At 42.0% G+C, this 21,848-nt stretch overlaps 1 protein-coding gene across 16 annotated transcripts in view; it reads right to left on the bottom strand.

Annotated features, from left to right (window-relative positions):
* LOC103479241 (uncharacterized) overlaps positions 1 to 19,387 on the bottom strand; it is an 82,346-nt gene extending 62,959 nt beyond the window's left edge. For 8 of the 16 annotated variants that reach the window (XR_014084112.1, XM_081597732.1, XM_081597729.1 and 5 more), the window contains exons 1-4: positions 19,140 to 19,386; positions 5,954 to 6,152; positions 4,891 to 5,089; positions 3,082 to 3,175 (exon numbers count right to left, since the gene is read on the bottom strand). Coding sequence is in view for 13 of the 16 variants with exons in the window: in XM_081597732.1 (XP_081453858.1) it covers positions 3,082 to 3,175; positions 4,891 to 5,089; positions 5,954 to 6,065 (405 nt within the window). In the remaining 3 variants the exon portion in view is untranslated. Of the gene's footprint in view, positions 1 to 3,081; positions 3,176 to 4,863; positions 5,090 to 5,953; positions 6,153 to 16,045; positions 18,715 to 19,139 lie in introns of those variants that run through there. The other 8 variants (XM_081597733.1, XM_081597725.1, XM_081597738.1 and 5 more) reach the window with 8 other exon arrangements.
* Positions 19,388 to 21,848: the final 2,461 nt, after the last annotated feature.

Genomic DNA, 21,848 nt, shown 5'->3' with positions numbered 1-21,848 from the left:
TTTTTTTTAATTCACCAAAAACAATTTTTTTTTTAATTCACCAAAAACTGTTCTGTGATCTGGAACGTTCACTACGTTGAGCTCCAGTTAGCCGCCTTATCTCACTGCGCGAGAGGCAACTGGATCATCCGTCACGGGCAAAAGGTCAAAGGTAACAAGGTGACCAGAGGGCTTATTATGATGTACAAAAAACCCCCAACAAAAAACAAATAATTTTAGTACATGTTATTATGTGTCAGAAGAGGACTTAGAAAATAATACCAAAAAAAAAAATAAAAAATTGACCAAAAGGGCACTTGGGGGCAAGGAGCAAAAGGGCAGGTGCTCAAGCCCCCCCAGTCCCCCCCTCCGCACGTGCCTGGTCACTGTGGTGTAACAGTTGATAATTCACATCATGACATGTAGACAGCTTTACATGTGGGCTAGCCCATGTGGTTTAACACTACTTAATGTAATGTTTCACTAAGTAAATAATGTGTTCAAACCTCAAAACAGCAAACATTGACAGTTTAGTGAAGGAGGTTCTACAACAAAAACAATACTTGTCCTTACACTAAATGTAGCAGGTATCTTCAGTTTTACATCTCTCCAAATATAGTATATAACATCAGTTTTTTCACTAAAACACGGAAGCTGTCTTTATCCAATCCATTTTCAGATGTATGATGTAAGATCTATTAGTGTACGACATTAGCTCCAGCTCACACTCCAGACCAGATGGTGGCGGTATTGCACTTTCAGTTTTTTTGAAAAGCATCATAAAAATAAGAACAGCGTTCAGTAAACAGCGTTCTCAGCTGGGGAGGAGAAGAAATGCTGTTAAAATTTGCCATTTTTACTCCCATAATATTCAATCAATCAATCAAATTTGATTGGTATGGGACCTTTCAGCAACAAGGCATTTCAAAGTGCTTTACATCATAAAAACACAAAATTACAAAGTCATGAAACACACAGTCAACAAAATTACATTTTGCACATAAGATTATTGATTAATGTGTCATGATTACATTTCAAATAAAACTCTAATCAGCTGGGTTTTAGTCGAGATTTAAAGGAAGTCAGGGTTTCAGCTGTTTTACAGTTTTCTGGAAGTTTGTTCCAGATTTGTGGTGCATAGAAGCTGAATGCTGCTTCTCCTCGTTTGGTTCTGGTTCTGTGGATGCAAAGAAAAACCAGAGCCAGAACCTGAGGGATCTGGAAGGTTGGTACAACAACAGATCTTTAATGTATTGTGGTGCTAAACCATTCAGTGATTTATAAACTAACAGTATTTTAAAGTCTATTCTCTGAGCTACAGGGAGCCAGTGTAGGGACTTTAGAGCTGGTGTTATGTCTCCATCTTCCTGGTTTTAGTGAGAACATCAGCAGCAGCTGGAGGATTGATTTGTTAGACAGACCTGTGAAGACGCTGCTGCAATAATAGATACGACTGAAGATAAATGCATGGATGAGTTTCTCTAGATCGTGCTGAAACATCAATCCTCTAATCCTGGAAATGTTCTTCAGGTGATAGAAGGTCGACTTTGTGACTGTCTTAATGTGGCTCTGAAGGTTCAGGTCAGAGGTCAGAGGTCATCACTACTCCCAGGTTTCGTTCTGATCACTGGTTTTTAGTTGTCATAACTGAAGCTGTGCATTGACTCTAGTTTGCTCCTCTTTAGGTCCAAAGATAATAACTTCAGTTTTGTTTCTGTTCAGCTGGAGAACGTTTTGGCACATCCACACATTGATCTGTTCTGAGCATCTATTCAGTGATTGGATGGGTTCAGAGTCACCTGGGGACATCGTGATGTCCCCAGGTGACATCACGATGGTATCATCCGCATAGACGAGGTACGAAGTATCATCCGCATAGTTATGGTAGCTACTTTTATTTCTTGTTATAACCTGAGCTAGTGGGAGATATTTAATAAGAGGGGTCCTAGGATTGAACATTGGGGTGCATCACATGTAACTTCTGTCTGCTTCGATGAGAAGTTTCCTGTTGAAACAAAGAAATCCCTGTTCTTCATGTAAGATTCAAACCAGTTGAGCACTGGACCAGAGAGTCTGACCAGGCAATTATTACATTATTTGACCAGGCAAATAATTTAATCTATCTCAGAGAGGAAGAAATCATTTCTTGTCATTTTAAATCTGAGAAGAATTATTACTCATAGCAAGGTGACATATTTGGTGCTACTCGGCCCACAGGCAACTAGACTCCAGTTCACTGTTTACTCTGGTTGAACCTGTCTTTCCTCATATATCTCTGCAACATGAGGTGAAATAAAGTCCCAGTAGATTTCTCAGGAGAAAGCTGCTCAGCTTCTCAGTCTTTGAGTGAGCCAGGAACAAAATTAAAATAGGGTACAACAAGTACATCTAACAAAAATTAAATATCAGAAAAAAAGTTCAATATTTTTTGCCACTCATTTCAGAAAGTGAAATACTAATGAGAGAAACCAAAATCACTCAGAAGATTTGAATATTATAAAAAAGGTAAATATTAGAAGCCCAATGCTTTATGTCCTAAACAGTTAACTAACTCAAAAGGTTGAAAAATAGGTAAATTTAGTTGGATAGACATAACTTGAGTTGGTTAAGCTTAATGAATTAAGTTGAATAAACTTAATTGAATTGCTTCTTACCATTTGAAGCAATTCGATTAAGTTGGTTGAACTGATTTCTTTTTGCAGTGTAGTAAGAAGTCATTTTATCATGAGCTTCTTCATAAAGTAATTAAATCCTTGAAATGTTAATCAGCTAAAATCATTGCTATCAACTGATTTTATTAATTTTACTGAAAATGGCTGCATTTACATTTGTGTTGTTGAAGATATTTATTAATGCACAACGTTCCCCCTCAGCAAACAAAATAAATTAAGTAAAGTATCTGATATTAACCAAATCTACTAAAAGATTACAGAAGTTGAAAGTTAACACTATGAAATAAAAAATAAATATTTGTTGCCGGTCACAACAATTAATTGAGGCAGAGAATTCCACTGGGCAGAACCTTTTGCTCTGGTCCAAAATGCACGCACCAGGCTGCAGGCCCCTTCTAAATTTCTTCAAGAATTTTCTCCTTTGACTTACCATTCCTTCAGAGTTGGCAGGCCTGGCAGAGGGGCAGAACACATGGACAGGGTCTTTATGGTACGCTTTCAGACAGGAATTTGGTGTTATGTCTCTGGAAGCAAGAACAGGGGGGGTTAGAACTGAATGAAGTAAATAGATGCAAAACTTTAAAAACTTTTGAACAAAGTAATGTGGTGGTTTTTCTTGCAGACAGACAGATGTAGATTTGTGTTAGTGCACAGGTGCACCTCAAAAAGTTAGAACATTTAAAAAAAAGTTGAATGTGTTTTCACTCATTTGAAAAGTGAAACTCACGTATTAAATATTTCAAGTTTTAATTTCTTGTAATGTTGATGAATATGGCTTACAGATATTGGAAACCCCACGTTTGGTGTCAGAAAATTAACATCTTCCATATGATCAACAAATATGTGTAATTTGAACACAAATATCAGAATGCTGAAAAATATGTTCATTTCTCTGCACTCAGTACTTGGTTATGGCTCTTTTTGCACCCCACAAATTCTCTTTGGGGACAAAGGTCAGGCCAGTTTACTGGTTAATGAAGAACAGGAACACCGTGGTCACTGAAGCAGCTTCTGGTACCTCTAGCACCATGGCTGGTGCTTCTGGTACCTTGGCTGGTGCCAAGTTCTGCTGGAAAATAAAATCAGCATCTGCATTCAGAGGGAAGCATGAAGAGCTCTAGAATGTCCTGGTAGATTCTGCATTGACTGTGGACTTCAGAAAACCCAATGGACCAGAACCAGCAGATGACATGGCATCCCAAACCATCACTGACTGGAAACTTCACCCTGGAGTTCCTCTCTATGGAGCTCTGTAGGAGACATGGGGAAACATTTTTCTTTTGTGTTCCCTCGCAATAAGTTTTGCGTTCCCTCGCAATATGCTTACTGCAGTATTTGCTGGTCTACTTGTACACAGTCACAAATGTCAATTTAAAATTTCAAATATATACACATTTATTTAAAGAGCCTCAGTGAAAACATGTTTATTCTTAACTCTATGGTCCAAAAAAATGGATTGAAAATGGATTTATTCACTGAATGTTTACGTCTGTTTGTGTAAGGTTGAGATTGAACTGCATATTAAAATAGCCCTTTAACCCTTTCAGACCAACACAATAAAGACAATCAACAACTCAGAAATAGTCCAAATAGTTTGGATGTATTTTGTATTTATTTCCTTCTTATGGAAAGTTTCCATTTATGTTTTAGGTTTGTGGTGCATTTAAAGAAAAATATATAAAACTTCAGATATTTCACAACAAGATATTAACATACATGGAAAAACTTTACTATGACCTTATATTAAGGCAGAAAGTATGATGGCCACCATAAGAAAGGCTTGCACTGTAAGCCTTACAGTATTCAATTATGCCACATGAACTCATCAGTACATTATTGCAAGGGAATGCAAAAGAAACAAATGTCCCCATGTCCCTTAGAGGGCTCCGTACCTGTCCACTCTTCCTCCAGACCCCATGACCTTGATTTCCACAGGAAATGTGAACTTATGTGAAAAGAGAACTTTGGATAACTGAGCAATAGTCCAGGTCTTTTTTCCTTAGTTCAGGTAAGACGTATGTTTCCAATGTTTACCTTTTTCACACATTCATTTTTTCTGAACACTGAATTTTGGATTTTTAAGATAATCAAAATTACAAGAACACATCTTACTCTGTGTAATGAATCTGTGTACAATAATATGAGTTTCACTTGCTAAAATGAGTGACAATAAACAGAATTATGAATATTATATATATTTTTTTAGATATACCTTAAGTCTGCTTCAACAGCCCCTCACCTGAGGTCCTCCAGGTCATAGTACATGTTACGCTTGGTGTCCTTGATGCAGATGGCCATGTTTGGAGGCTGCAGCATCTTCATGGTGAGCTGATGGGGAAAGGCAGTGACAAACAGAGCCTGCAGGGTGTCATGGCTGCTGACTTCAGTTGAAATCATGACCTGCTTTGTCTCTCCCTCATACTGCAGGAAAAGCACACCTGACACAGCACACACAGGCAGAACTTAACATAACTGTCACAGCAGGAGAAGGATTGCCTTGTAAACCCTGGAGTAGAGAAGAATAAACTTAATACAAATAAACAGAAAAAAGTTGAAAATGTGATTTTAGCTTCAAAATACATTTAATCAAATGCAGGATAAAACACTCACTATATCTCCTTTTAATTTGGTAAAACATATTTTACTCTATGGTTGCAAAAGTTTATCTAGGTCACTTATTCTGGGCCAGGTTGACTCATCCCTAAGTTTGATTTTGCTTAAGATGTTTTCCTGTTAAGAGAGTGATTCCACCACAGCATGCTGGCTCAGGATGAGTAAATGCACTAAAATGAAGACTTGATGCAATCTGCTTCTTTCTTCAACTTTTTATCAACTGCCATTCTGTAATCAGTGACATCTGACTGTATCATAATTGATATGCAACTGAATCCTGGTTGTAGGTCTGCAAAGCTTAGCAGTCCTTTCAACTTGAAGAGACATTCTGCAAAAACATGTTATAGAAACCTTGACCCATGCAGCTCAAAACAAGTGTCAGGTGGTGGAAAACAGGCCAAAATGCAGAAAAGGTCAGGCTTTCTTTTTTGCTTTTTTATGTAAAAAAAAATCTTCCTTCCTTTAAGATGTCAACATGCAATCATTTCATAAACCTTTTAAGGAGTTTAAAATGAAATGCTCCTGTCACACTGTTTTCTATCCTGTATGACAGTGTGAAGAAGCACCAACTCAGTGGGTCTAAATGTGAGAAAATGAACACTAGGTTCAGGAACATCAACTGCTGTCACCTATATTAATGATATGTGTGGCTTTAATGTGCAGATGAGTGCATGTGTGTTTCTGTCTACCTGGTAGCTTGTCTCTTGTTTGATAGTTGGAATGTGATGCAGGTAGACTTGCTCTGGCTTTACAGCCTCGTGTGAAGATGACTGATGTAGAGAGAAGCTCTCCATCAGACATGGTCTCTAAAATCCCAGGCTCCTGCTCTTTCACAAAACTCTGCACACCAGAACAGTCGAGGCTTTTAGAAGATTGGAGATTCCTGGCCTGGATTTTTTTAAAAAGCAGAAAGCACTGAGATCATATGAGAGAAAAGTAACAGGAAAATCAGTTTGGGCTATATGGCTGAAGAATGAATCACAATATAAGCCTTTCATATCGGTTGATATCAATAATTACACCAAATCCAAAAATCACTTTGGTTTTGCTCAATCAGATCGACTTTCTGAACTATGGAACAACATGAACATCAAAATGCATGACTTGTTCTCACATGTGGATCAGTTTCCTGAGAATCTGGGATCAATGAGTGATGAACAGGAGGCGAGATTCCACCAGGACAGAAAAGAGATGGAGAATTTTTGTTTCATGTGTTATTTCATCGAAGATTGTGAATGTTAGCTTCTCATTTTCAACAGTGGAGCTATAAAGGTTGAAAAAGGTTATCATTTTGGAGAAAATCTCATCAACATTAATATTTCCACTAAATAAGAGGCAAAAAAAAAAACCAAAACAATTATTTGATAAAGGAAAAGCCTCTCAGTTTTTGAGCCCGTGTTGAGAAAAAATGATTATTTTTAGTGCTTAAAACGGTTTAAACTTTTTTGAACAAATTTCTTAATTTTGAACAGGTTTCTGTTAGTAATTTAAAACTAAACCATTACCGGGTAAGTATTCAAATAATGGAAAGGAAAATAGAGATCTGCAGTAGAGCTTCCGGTAGTACCCCTGGGGTGTTATCAGACAGGACAGGAGGTCATAAAATTAACATATGCAGGAAGGCGGAAGACAGTATCATTTGAATCACTGTGGGAAACAGGAATTTACCTATTTCATGGGAGATCAGAAATCTTCCGTGAACATTTGGGATGGTATAAAATGTTTTAAAACCACTAACATTTAATTTGTAAGACATTTTTATTAGTTATTAATAGTATGCTCTGACTGAAAATTTGTATTATCCATCCATCCATCCATCCATCCATCCATCCATCCATCCATTCATTCATTCATTCATTCATTCATTCATTCATTCATTCATTCATTCATCCATCCATCCATCCATCCATCCATCCAGTTTCTTCCGCTTATCCGGGGTCGGGTCGCGGGGGCAGCAGCTTCAGAAGGGAGGCCCAGACTTCCCTCTCCCCAGCCACTTCTTCCAGCTCCTCCAGGAACCCCAAGGCGTTCCCAGGCCAGCCGAGAGACATAGTCCCTCCAGCGTGTCCCGAGGCCTCCTCCCTGTGGAACGTGTCTGGAACACCTCACCAGGGAGGCGTCCAGGAGGCATCCTGACCAGATGCCCGAGCTTCAACTGGCTCCTCTCGACGTGGAGGAGCAGTGGCTCTACTCTGAGTCCCTCCTGGATGACCGAGCTTCTCATCCTATCTCTAAGGGAGAGCCCAGACACCCTGCGGAGGAAACCCATTTCGGCAGCTTGTACCCGTGATCTCGTTCTTTCGGTCATGACCCAAAGCTCATGACCATAGATGAGGGTGGAAACGTAGATCGACAGGTAAATCGAGAGCTTCGCTTTTTGACTCAGCTCTCTCTTCACCACGATGGACCGGTACAACGCCCGCTTCACGACAGACGCTGCCCCAATCCGCCTGTCGATCTCCTGCTCCCTTCTTCCCTCATTCGTGAACAAGATCCCCAGATACTTAAACTCCTCCACTTGAGGCAGGACGACCCCCCTGACCCGGAGAAGGCACTCTACCCTTTTCCGGCTCAAGACCATGGCCTCGGATTTGGAGGCATTGAGCCTCATCCCGGCTGCAAACCGCTCCAGTGAGAGCTGCAGATCACGATCTGATGAAGCCAACAGGACCACATCATCTGCAAAAAGCAGAGATGTGATCCTAAGGCCACCAAATCGGATCCCCTCAACACCTCGGCTGCGCCTAGAAATGTTGTCCATTCTGAAGGTAATGAACAGAATTGGTGACAAAGGGCAGCCTTGGCGGAGTCCAACTCTCACCGGAAACGAGCCCGACTTACTGCCGGCAATGCGGACCAGACTCTGACACCGGTCATACAGGGACCTGACAGCCCGTATCAAAGGGCCTGGTACCCCACACTCCCGGAGTACCCCCCACAGGGCCTCCCGAGGGACACGGTCGTACGCCTTCTCCAAGTCCACAAAACACATGTAGACTGGTTGGGCGAACTCCCATGCACCCTCCAGGACCCTGCTGAGGGTGTAGAGCTGGTCCAGTGTTCCATGACCAGGACGAAAACCACACTGCTCTTCCTGAATCCGAGGTTCGACTATCCGATGGACCCTCCTCTCCAGGACCCCTTGTTCAGGTTGGTGGCCAGGTATTATCTGCTCGCCACAAGCGCACATGGGGTCGAGCCAGACCTGTTATAAATTGTCGCATGTGCAGTGATGACAAGCACACGACCGAAGCCCACTGCCATTCAGATGCCTTTGTTTCACATGTTTCAGTCCTGACCACACAAGGCGGTCTTCTCCAAACAGAGCTGTCCAAACAGACAATGTGCAGGGAAACTAAGCGACCTGTGCCTGGAGGGAGACCGCATGGGTCAAAGTGATTCCTCCCACATATTTGATGCTGCTGAACTGTATCAAAATATTCAAAAACTAAATGAGTCTGAAAATATTATTATGCAAGACACACAAAAAGTAAAAAAAAAAGTGACAGTTTATTCTACACAAATGTCAAAGTTAATGCCAAATTAATTATTGGTGCCATGCTAGATAGTGGTTCAATGGCATGCTCATTGAGCGACATAGCCCTACAGTCGCTGATTAACGCCGGTGTTGTAATCTCTCACCAGGAGGCCACTGATATTGTATTTGTAGGATGTGGTGGTTCCAGAGTAAGACCGACCTCAATAGTAGATCTGAATATGGAGATCTATGGATGCCAGTTGTCAGTCCCCACCTTTGTTGTAAAAATCCTACAGACTGATCTGTTTCTGGGCTCCAATGTCATCAGGCGACTGTTACACCTATTAAAGAAAGACTCCTCTTACTGGGCAGCAGTTTCCACACCTCGCAAAGGTCTCCCAGAACTCGAGGAGTTCCTCTCCCTTCTTGCTGGCCTGGACCGTTGGTCTGGAGAGAATGTCCCAGACAAAGTTGGCACGGTGAGATGTAACACAACTGTTACACTGGAAGCTGGCACTGAGTATCTTGTATGGGGCAAACTCCCCAAGGGCACAAAGTTGTCACATGGTTTGACTGTGATGTCTGAGCCCACATCGTCACATTCCGCTCCCCATGGCATTTTGGTGGCGAGAGCTGTGATACCGCTCTGGGGAGACGGGTTAGTCCCTCTCAAGATTTTAAATGCTTCCAGTGGTCCTGTCACCATATGCAAGAACTCTAGACTGGCTGATAAATACTCCTGTCTTGCTGTGGAGGACCTAGATTTACAAGATGTAACATGCTCATATCAGGCCACCTCTGTCAAACACACTGATGTTGATTCTGCAGCAGAAAATAATGACAATATACAGGAAAACCTGAAAAGTGCTGGTCTGGGGGATCTGGACCTACAGTCTTGTGATGTGTCAGATGATTGGCGGAGAAAGCTGGCAGATCTAGTGATCAGTTATGAGGATGTCTTCTCCCGCCACCACTTAGACTGTGGAGAAGCAAAAGAATTTATACACAGGATCCGGCTCACTGATGAGAGACCCTTTCGGCTGCCCTATCGCCGCATGCCTCCTGCTGAGTATTAGAAGCTCTGTCAAGTCCTGAATGAGATGGAGGAGAAAGAAATTATACGGAAATCGATATGTGAATTTGCCTCACCTCTTGTTCTCGTTTGGAAAAAGAACGGTGACTTACGGATCTGCATAGACTTCCGATGGCTCAACAGACGGACCCTAAAGGATGCTCATCCCCTACCACATCAGGCTGACTGCTTGGCTGCCTTGGGAGGAAACATGTTCTTCAGCACAATGGACCTCACGTCTGGCTTTTACAACATGCCACTCCATGAAGATGACCGTAAATACTCTGCCTTTACGACACCCATGGGGTTGTATGAATACAACAGACTTCCCCAAGGCTTGTGCAACAGCCCTGCCAGTTTTATAAGGATGATGACCTCAATATTTGGTGACCAGAACTTTCTCAGCCTGCTATGTTACCTCAATGATTTGCTGGTGTTTGGACCATCTGAGGAAGAGGCTCTCGAGAGGTTGGAGATGGTGTTTGGTCGTCTCCGTTACCATAACCTCAAACTGGCTCCAAAGAAATGTTGGCTGCTGAGAAGGTCTGTGAAGTTTCTTGGTCACATAATTGACAAGTCTGATGTTTCTACAGATCCTTCTAAAGTAGAGTCCATCAGCAACATGCTGACTACAGATCTCATGGAGCCAGATGGTATCACTACATCTCATTCAAGCATTCGATCATTTCTTGGCATGGTCAACTACTACCAACATTTCATTCCAAACTATTCTGCAATTGCCAGACCACTGTTTGACCTACTGGCTTGTGCAAAACAGAAACGCAAACCAAAGATACTCACCAAGCGAAAACTCCTGTTTCGCAAACTGACTCCAGCTGATTGGACAGACTAGCATCTCTCTGCACTCATGAAGCTTAAAGCAGCTTTGGTTAACTCCGTAATTCTGGCCCACCCAGACTTTAACCGCCCATGTGTCCTGTCTACTGATGCATCGCTAGATGGCTTGGGTGCAGTCCTCTCACAAGTTCAGGAGGGTGAAAGTGTGGCTCGTCCAATAGCATTTGCTAGCAAGCCTCTCACACGTGCTCAAAAGAAATATCCAGCCCACCGTCTCGAGTTTTTGGCACTGAAATGGTCGGTGTGCGACAAATTTAGCCACTGGCTGAAAGGGCATGTATTTACAGTGTGGACAGACAACAACCCACTCACCCATATTCTCACAAAGCCACGTCTGGACGCCTGTGGACAGCGATGGGTGGCAAAGCTGGCTTCTTACATCTTTGACCTTAAATATATTCCTGGCTCTAAAAATGTGGTGGCAGATGCCTTAAGTCACCATCCCTTCGTCAAATCTGCTGTGGGAAGGAGACTGTTGCAGAACCCATACAGCCAGCTACTTAATGAGGCCCTCCCTGTTTCACCTGGTTCAGTACAGGAGGCTTTCAGACAGTCAAATGCCAAAGACCAGGACTCCAACATGTTGCACTCACCTGACAGCACAAAATGTCAGTCCTTCACAAAAGAGGATGTTCATGCTCTTCTTGAGACACAGAGTGCATGGGAGTCTGCTGTTAGAGTACGAGCTGTTGACACCCTTGAACATCTGCCCCAACTGATCCTCCCATATCAAGATGATCACCCTGTGTTTTCAGAAACTGTATTGAGAGAAAAACGGCATAACGATCCTGTGTTATCAAGAGTGTTATACTATGTTGACCGTGGCCGTCGTCCGTCAAGAAGAGAAAGATTGAATGAACAAACATTGGTCATTAAGTACCTCAAACACTGGGAGAAGTTTGCTGTGTCCAATGGCATCCTCTACAGCAGGGGTGCTCAATACGTCGACCGCGATCGACCGGTCGATCGCGGAAAGGTTTTGAGTCGATCTCGGCAGGTGACAAACTGAACGCCGCAGGACGCTGAGTCAGCACTTTCTCTTCTGATAGGCTTATCAAAAATATTCGCTAAGATCCTACACGTTTGTAGCTTCATTAACAAAGAATAATTATAAAAAGTCAAGGAAACATGTTAAAATTAATAATCTCAGTAATTATTTTCAACAAGATGTTGCGCAATTCTGTGCGTTTCGGTTCCATTAACAAAAAAAAAAGGCGACTCACAGACCGACTGATGAACAGAGTAGGAGTTTAAATTAGCTACTCAACCACCACTGTGTTCATGAGAGGCTTATTAATAATCGAGAAATAAATATCAAGCCTGGAAACCTGATATTGTAACGGACTGAATGTTGTGTTTTTAATGTAGCCTAATCTTTGCTCGGCTTGCGGGGTGCAGGCGGTTGCCACGGCAACAGGTGTGCTTAAATGACAAAGAGACAGAGAGTAAAAAGGTAGGAGATGTTTCCAGTTTATAGTCTGTTCGGGTTGTTTTACCTTTTTTTACCTTTGCTGTGGCTCATTACACCTGCTGTAGTTTCTGAACGTTCAGTAAACGGCAAACTTGGACTAATTACCTCGTTCATTTGTGACTTTACGTCACAACAAACATCAAATAGGACAAATATATTTCATTAAGTTTTAACAAATTCTACCGCGATAATTATGTGAAATTAAATTAATTATGTCCCGACTTCAGAATATTTGCCTTTACCTTTATTGGGCTCTTTGGTTCCTCCTATCAGTCTGTAGTTTCTCATACTGAGGTCATCACACCAAATTTCAGATCCACCATGACTGACTGACACCTGCTGGCGTCAGGTTTGCAACCAGCTTCTTACTGAGAAACCAGTAACCAGAGACCAGAAACCAGTAACCAGAGACCAGAAACCAGTAACCAGAGACCAGTAACCAGAAACCAGTAAGCTGCTCCCAGTGTCAGAATCTCACTGAGGAAGAAACTGCATTAGGTTTTCTGTCACTTTATTATTTCTGCTATAACTGATGTATATTCACATATAAAATAAGTCAATAGAGTTTAATTAGCTATTTTTATGTCTTTGTGTCATGAGGTAGATCTCAGGCGGCTGGTGAGAGAAAAAGTAGATCTTGGTCTCAAAACGTTTATGCACCCCTGATCTACAGACTGTCTAAAGACCAAGTTACCCGTAAGAGACGCCACCAGTTCGTGGTCCCCGATTCCCTCAAGTCTGATGTTCTCAAAGGGATTCACGACAACGCTGGTCATCAAGGGCAGTTCAGAAATTTGGCTATTGCTCGTCAGAGGTTCTTCTGGCCCCATATTGACCATGATGTCAAAGAGTATGTTTGTCAGTGTCCCAGATGTGTCATCGTAAAGTCTCCCGATCCAGATGGTCGAGCACCTCTTGAGAGTATAAAAACAGCTGCATCACTGGAGATTGTGTGTATAGACTTTTGGACCGCAGAGGATTCTAACAACAGGTCCATTGATGTACTGGTTGTAACTGACCATTTTACACGGCTCACTCAGGCCTTTCCTTGCCATGACCAATCTGCAAAACAAGTGGTGAGGCAGCTTTGGGACAAGTACTTTTGCATCTATGGTTTCCCTGAGAGAATCCATTCTGACCAAGGCCCATCCTTTGAAAGTCAGCTCATAAGCGAACTGTTGAAAGTTGCTGGTGTGAGAAAGTCCCATACGACCCCCTACCATCCAATGGGTAATGGCAGTGTGGAATGTTTCAACAGAACCCTGGGAAACATGATAAGAGCACTTGCACCAGATGCAAAACAGAATTGGCCAAAACAACTTCAGACATTGACGTTCATGTACAACTGCACAGTCAATGAAACCATAGGCTATGCCCCTTTTTATCTGATGTATGGGAGAGTGCCACGCCTCCCTGTTGATGTGCTTTTCAAGAACATCCTCCAAGATCCTGAAATTGGTGGATATGACAAGTATGTACTGTCCCTGACTAAAGATCTTCAAGATGCAATGGCCATAACTCAAAATCATGCTAACAAAGAACAAGATCGACAGGCTGGTCTCTACAATCGCCATACTAAAGGGAAATCTATTGGGGTCAGCAACCGTGTTTTAGTATCAAACAAGCGTGAAAGAGGCAAACGCAAAACTGCTGACCGCTGGGAGTCCAGAGTGTACACCGTTGTGGGCATGAACACTACAACTCACACATACCAAATAAAACACCCCACCACCGGTCAAGTTCGAGTTGTGCATCGTAACCTCTTGATGCTAGTGAACTTCTTGCCTGTTGATATATCCAATGAGCTTGTCGACTCTGCTGCCGTCACACCTGAAAGCTCTGACATTAACACTATTTCAGATGTTCTGGGATCAGTCATTCAGGAAAATTATTCAAAAATCAGAGCACCAGATTGGGTCAGCTCCCTATCTGATGAGCCCCATGATGTTGCATCATGTGAATGACTTTGTTGGAGATGTTGTCTCTGCAGCACAGGCAGATGGGGGATCTCTGTTGGTCCCTAGTGAGATGGACTGTGACAATAATTCCTCAAATACTTCAGTTGACACACAGAGTGTTTGTCCACATACTTCACTAGTTGCTCAGTCTGTTACTGACACTGAGCCTGACACTATTTACACAGTTAGAACCTGTGTTGGTAGAATAGTCAAGCCTGTCAATAGACTGATCCAGGTGATGACCAACATAGCTGCTAATGATGATGCTCGTCAGCTTTTTGACAGGGTTTCTAACTCAGTGTTTCAAATGTTCCAGCAAAGACATTTATAACAGTAATAGGTTCTCTTGTAATCTGACTTGTCCTTGTCCTGAGTTTTGTTTTGTTTTTGTAATGTATATTACCATTGTTGGTACAGGTCCAAGTTTAGGGACCTCTTTTAGTTTTGGGCATGGATTATGTGGGATGTAGGCTGCATCCTGCTTCCAGGAGTTGGCAAGGAATAAGGCGCCATTTTCTTGCCACTTCATCCTTTGTAAAGGTTACTATTTCAGTTGGACCTTGTATATTCATGACAGCCAATTCATGTGATTTATTTATTCATTTATTTATTTTCTGTTATGGTGATCATTCTACACTTTAATCATTTTGGTCAAAATTCAGGAGGGGTGGGTGTAACAGAGAGAAAAGCTTGTGTGTGTCTTTGTGTGAGTTTTGATCAAAATGATTGTAGTGATGGTTGTATGTGCTTATGAGATTTTTGATCAATGCGTTTGTTTAGAGTCACCTAGTGGTGTGATTAGTGACTGCATGCAACGGTCCGTCAGGCACTTTCGTGGCTTCCCCCACCAGAAATCTGAGGAGCGCTGGTGGAGGTAGGTGCGAGAGAGGCAGCTCTTCACTTCTTTTTTTACTTAGGGTCATATTTTTCTAGTTCAACAATTAACGAAGTACTGTAACAATATTTAACATCTACAAATATAATTGATAAATTTTCTCGTGGTTGGGCTGGAAAAATGTGACCCTATGAGTGAGAGCTGCGCCGGTTGGTGTTCGTGGCTGACCACTCGGTCACGGCGCTGTGTCTTTTATTTTTCAACCTGTCGGACCACTTGCCTGCAGTCAGTCACATTGAGTTTTTTTGTTCTTTGTTGTGCTAGGTAGGTTCAAACTGTGAATTTGTATATATATATTTAGAGAAATGTTTTGTGAGTGTTTTGACTGTTAGCTGTGTAACAGTTGTCTGTTATTTTACTGTTTTTGCTGTTGATGTTATTTTTGATTGATTCATTCAATAAGAATGCTTTGTTTTGTTTTTGAAAATTTGCTAACTGTTTTATTTGTTGTTTAAACTATACGATCAAATCTAAAAAAAAAAAAAAAGAAAAAAAAAGAAAAATAATTCTGAGGAGCACTGGTGGAGCCTGTCGGACCACTTGCCTGCAGTCAGTCACATTATGAGGAGTTTTTTTGTTCTTTGTTGTGCTAGGTGACCAACAACTCAATAAGAAGAGTTACATAATCATAAAGTTTGTCTTTTAAATATAAATCAGCAACAACAGAAGTTTAAACATTGCTTTAGGATTTATTATTTAACTACATGCATGATTAGCAACAATACTCAGCACTGTTCCCTAAAAGAAAAAAGGAATTTTATGCTCTGTGACATTCCAGCCTTCTTTTGGTGAAACTGGTTGTTCATTTCCTGTTTCTTGTCCTGGAGTGAAAACCTGTTTTGAGAGCCTATAAATATTACCCTATAACTGTGTCACTGACAGTGCTGGTCTTTGAGAATCAGATGCTTTTTGCAAGGTCATTAATTTGTGTATATTTGCATTTTCTCTAAAGGCATTTTCCCTCACCACATAAGCACAGAGATATGTTATGTATGCACAGTCTGGAAATGAAAGGGAAACACAAAACATAGCTTGCAAGTTTTTCATACTAGTAAGACCTTTGGATCAGTGTAACAACAGAGTACTGGAAAACCATGAAATCCTCTGAGCTCAGACATCCTCCACCAGCAGCTCACCAGCTCATAGCTGTGAGTGGCAGTGTCACCCTCCTGACTGACTGGCAGGCGCAGACAAGGCAGGGAGCATCTTCTCCCACACAAGAACCATCAGCCAACCAGGTGTGTTCTCTCCCCACTCCTCTTCTCTCTGAACTCAAATGATGGTAAAACTCCTGACATTTGCAGATAACCCCGCAGTCATTGTTCTGATCTAAGATACTGACAAATACGCATGCACACAGGAGGTACATCGATTGGTTGGCCAGTGTGATAGACGTCCTCCCCTCACCATTCTCAACAACACTGTCAACTATGGATCACTTCCTGTTCCTATAGGACAGAACGGGATGGGTCCAAACTGCAACAAAGGATCAGGTCTGCAGAGTAAATCATGAGGGCTGACCTTCCATCCAGAACTTGAACAGGTCTAGAGCAGGGGTCTCAAACTCAATTTACCCGGGGGCCACTGGAGAAAGAGTCTGGGTGAGGCTGGGCCGCATAAAGGATTCCACAAAAAACATTTTAAAAATATCCTCAAATGTCATCAACATTTAATTATTTCTCCAATACATGGATTGACAAAGACATGATGAAGGTGTAACAAAATTGAGTTTATTCCACTTGTCGTTGCTCTTGTTCTACGTTTTATAGAAGTCTTTAGCCAGCTAGCAATGTATGGAGAACGTCTCGACGCATGACGTCATTTCCGTTTCTATTGTCACAACAGCGTGATGACAAGCAGCCCGGTAGCAGTCGCCTTTTTTCTGCGTTTGATCGTGAGATTTGTTAATGGTAGAAAGTACCGGAATGGTGACTGCAAAAAAAGGCAACTTGTACCGGACTGTTCCATCATCCGTCACACTATTGTTACAAGCATAGTGTGCATGAAGTCAGTGTAGCTTAGCCTAGCACCTAATGTCAGCCATGACGAGGAGCGGCGGGCGGGACTTCCTTCAGAGGTTCGCTCACCCTGTGGGCCGCACTAATATTATACTGTCATATCACGATGGGGGCCACCAGACATCGTCCTGCGGGCCGTGAGAATGAGACCTCTGATCTAGAGTAAGGAAAAGGGCAACTAACATCTCTGCCGACCCCACATATTCTGGACACAAACTGCTTAGACAGTTCTTTCCATATACCAGGGGTGGGCAACTCCAGGCCTCGAGGGCCGGTCTCCTGCAACTTTTAGATGCGTCTCTACTTCAACACACCTGAGTCAAATAATGAGGTCATTAGCAGGACTCTGGAGAACCTGGAGGTGATTCAGCTGTTGGATTAAAGTGTGTTGGACCAGGGAGACATCTAAGGGTGCGTTGACACTGCAGCCTGAAGTGACCCAATTCTGATTATTTGGCAATTCCCATTTTTTTGCCTGGGCCGTTCACACTGCCAGTAAATGCGACCTGTATGCGTTCTGCAGTGTGAACGGGCAAACGACCTAAAAGTGTCCCGCATGCGCAGTAGAGGGCGCAATAGCGTCAGCGTTCTCAGTGTTCTGCCAACCGCCATAAAAAGAAGAAGTGCTCAGTGTTTGCGGAAGTAAACATGGAGGCTAACGGTGGAGCTTAGCTTACATATTTGAAGTTGTTATCCGGCCAGAGCAGCATATTAACAACTTAATCCTCATATAGTCCATCATAGTTGTTTTTTTTCCCGCTTGCGCGTATCAGGACGCAGAATAGTGAGATTTGTTGAGAATCAGTGACGTTCAGTTCGGATGAATGCGACCTGAACGTTAAGATGGATTTGAATCGGATACGTATCGGATATGGGTTACATTTGAAATAGAATCTGATCTGAGCTGTTCAGACTGTCATGAAAAGATCGGATATAGGTCGCATTACGTCAAAAAAAATCGGAATTGGGTCACTTCAGGCTGCAGTGTGAACGCACCCTAAGAGTTGCAGGACACCGGCCCTCGAGGACCAGGATTGCCTAGGCTCTCCCTCTAAGGTACTATCACAACACACCTCACCACCCGAGTATTCAGTTCAGTTATGAAACAAGTTAAGCATATTTAGACGATTCTGTCTCATCTGAAGATGTATTAGGTGTACATAGACATAATGTTACATTTCTTCTGAATGTTAAGTAGGTAGTATTATGTAAAATCTACTTTTTTGTTGTTTTATATAATGTCATAATGTTTCCTCATCAAAGCATACCTGAGTCGATGTACCATCATGTTGTGCAAAATGGCTTTTTAGGAAAAACAATTGTGTATCATTGTTTCTCATGTGACTTCATGTGTTGTACGCAATGTGAGCAGTGTTCTGTTTGGATTAGAATAATTCATATAAACTGCCCTGGAGGAAATGAGCAGGTTGATCAGGTGATCTGCTGTCTTGTCGTGTTCTCCTGCAGTCATCTTACTACAGCAGATTAGAACTGGTTGGCCAGGTCATTCTGAATCATCTCAGTCTATTAACGTATGTCTCATGTAATCATTGGTTGCTGTGTTTGTATGGAGGGCTTTCTGAGCACACCAGTGAAGTATACGAGGCTGAGTTTTCAAAATAAATATTCTAAATGAGGTTTACTCTAAGCTGGAGAGAGGCACCAGCAACCCTCCCAACCCCACTGAGGGACAAGGGTGTACAGAAAATGGATGAATGGATGGATGATGGTTTACTGTAGAACTTAACACCAGTATTGAGGAATGAAGTGCAAAGTGACTTCAGTTAAAAAAGTCTCATATGACAGCATGACACTTGCCTAAGCAGAACAGTCTGTTGTCATGCAGGTAAACACAGCGATGGTTTGCATAGAAGGAAATCCTGTACGTCCTTTGTACACACATGCACGCACGCACACGCACACTCACACACACACACACACACACACACACACACACACACACACACACACACACACCCACGCACACATACACACACATAGAGAGAGCATGCCTTTTCTAATGCCTTGCATTCAACAGCTGTTGTTTGCAGTTGCTACTTTTTAGATTTTAGATGATAATAAAAGTCAGACATTACATCCTCATTGACTCTGCTAACGTACTTACCTGCTGGGAAGGAGGACAGCAGCAGGGGGAGTTGGTTCTCAGAGCTAATATTCCATTTTGAGGGGTAAAATTCCATCTTTACTGTTTTCTTGATCCGTGTGGAAACTTGTTCTGTGTGTGTGTAGCTTGTTTCTGTGTCAGAATCAGGTCCTCTGACAGAGACCAACTCTGTCTCTCCTGCTCAGCCGCTCTCTGTCACCACAGTGCTGTTCCACACAGCTCCACCTCAGCTAATAATGCTGGCTGTACCTGTCTGACAGGCACATAAAGACCAACTTGTCAACTTTCTAGAATGACTCATTAAGCAAGTTAGGACACCTCCTATCAGAGGTTCTTTGTTAGCACACTGAAGTCCTCTTTCATTGCTGTCACAACACAGACAGCACAAAAGTCAGTTGAAAAGTGGCATTTAAATGTTTCTGCTCATGGAGTCAAACTGCAGATATGTCCACCCTTCCTCTTGGCACTGCAGAGGGCTGGAGTCATACAGTCCTAAGAGGTTCCCACAGAAGACCATTTACACAGACAGACAGACAGACAGACAGACAGACAGACAGATGGATAGATAGTACATGGGGCGCTCACTCTGCCTTAACAAAGCAGCTCTACCAAGCAAATGCACCAGACACAGTTTGTTTCAGTGAGACTTTCTTTCTATCCAAACTTCTTTGTTGTTCTTATTTCATTCTCTAAGATACCAGAATTTGCATGCAACTTGATATTTTTAGAGTAAATAATTTTTCACAAATTATTACTCAGTACTTAATTAGCCAAAAACTTCCACTCTTAGTTGAGTAAAATGTTCAACTCCTCCACCCTCCTCAGCCTTGGGATCTTCTAAAGCTATTTAGATTTAAATGAAAAGTTAAAATATGTTTGCTGAATAATAGACAATGTCTTGCCAAACTATTCATACGCTTGAATTTTTCCATATTTTGCAACATTACAGCAACAAACATAAATATATTTCATAAAATGTTTATGTGCGAAAAAAACACAAAGTAGTATACAATTGTGAAGTAGAAAAAAACTTGATCATGATTCAATTTTTTTTTTTTTTTACAAATAAAAAACTGAAATTGCAGTTTGTGAAAGTATTCAACCCCCTTTTCTCTGATTGCAAGCAATTGCCTGTGGAAGTTTCCTAATGGCTGTTAATGACTAAACAGAATCAAGGAACACAACAGAAAGCTGTGGAGAAGTTTAAAGCAGACTTACGCTGTAAAATGATTTCCCAAGCTTTGAACGTCTCACAGAGCTCTGTTCAGTCCATCATCTGGAAATAGAGTGTGAAACAACTGTAACAAGACAAGGCCGTCCACCTAAACTTCCAGCTGAACAAGAACAAGTTCTGATCAGAGATGCAGCCAAGAGGCCGATGGACGCTCTGGACGGTCAGCATGGTCCAGAAGCCATGCTGGACACAACAAATGTGGAAGAATAAGCTTTGTTCAGACCAGAACAAAATTCAACTCTTTGGCCAAAGTGCAAAATGCTATGTGTGGAGGAGAACTAACACTGCCCATCACTCTGAACACACCACCCCCACTGTCAAACATGGTGGTGGCAGCATCATGCTCTGAGATTGCTTCTCTTCAGCAGGGACAGGGAAGACGGTCAGAGTTGATATGAAGATGGATGGAGTCAAATACAGAACAATGGAGTCAAATACAGACATGAGACCGGGGCGGAGCTTCAGCTTCCAGCAGGACAACCAGCCTAAACATAAAGACAGGCTAAAATGGAATGGTTTCAAGCAAAACATATTCATGTGTTAGAATGGCCCAGTCAAAGTCCAGTCTTAACCCAATCGAGATCTGAAAACTGCAGTTCACAAATGCTCTCCATCTAATCTGACTTGAGCTGTTTTGCAAAGAAGAATGGGCAAAACTACGTCAATGCGGTACAGAGAGCTGAATACTTCTACACACCACACTTTTCAGTTTTTTATATGTAAAAAAAACGTTTGAATCATCTATAATGTTTTTTTCTAATGCACAGTTGTTTACCACTTTGTGTTGGTCTGTCACGTTAAATTCCAAAGAAATATATTTATGTTTATGATTGTCAGATGGCAACTTACGGAGAGGTTGAAGTGGTATGAACGCTTTTGCAAGCCACCACCGTAAGTTACTAAATTAACAGCAGCACAGACAATGCTTCAGTGATTATGAATGTGACGGTATATGACTCACCTTTATACTCTCTCCATGTCCAATGATGACAGCAGCATGGTGAGGATATTTTTGTTTCAGGTGTCCCGGGAACACATCCTTTTTCTTTTCCAAACCCAGTTTTTGTATTATGTGACTGTTCTGCTGCTTACCTTTGCAGGTGGCACCAACAAGTGTAAAATTTCTAGGTAAAGTATTTGGAGAGGATGGAACTGGATCAACTGTGGAAAGATTGATGTTGGTGCGTTCCCTCTTCTTTGTTAGATGTTCTATGCTGCTGCTACTGGCAGTCAAATTTGTGGAGTGAGAGAGTTTTGATGGTAAGGTTCCAAAATCTAAGCCAAATAGAGAAAAAGAAAAGAAATAAGTAAACAGGATGAGAGAAAAAAGAGGGATGCACTGAAAGATAGGGGGATGTACAGTTACCAAACCAAATTCTATATGACACTTTAAGTGCATGGCACTTGATGAAACCAGCTACAAGCATGATATTCGCAAGTAAATTATCAGGTTGCTGGGTAACAGGTCCAGGAGG

Source organism: Poecilia reticulata, chromosome 17, assembly GCF_904066995.2.
Source record: "Poecilia reticulata chromosome 17, P_reticulata-male-v2, whole genome shotgun sequence".
NCBI classification, from domain to species: Eukaryota; Metazoa; Chordata; class Actinopteri; order Cyprinodontiformes; family Poeciliidae; genus Poecilia; species Poecilia reticulata.
The sequence above is the reverse complement of the archived record's forward strand: the minus strand, read 5'-3'. Positions and strand labels throughout refer to the sequence as shown.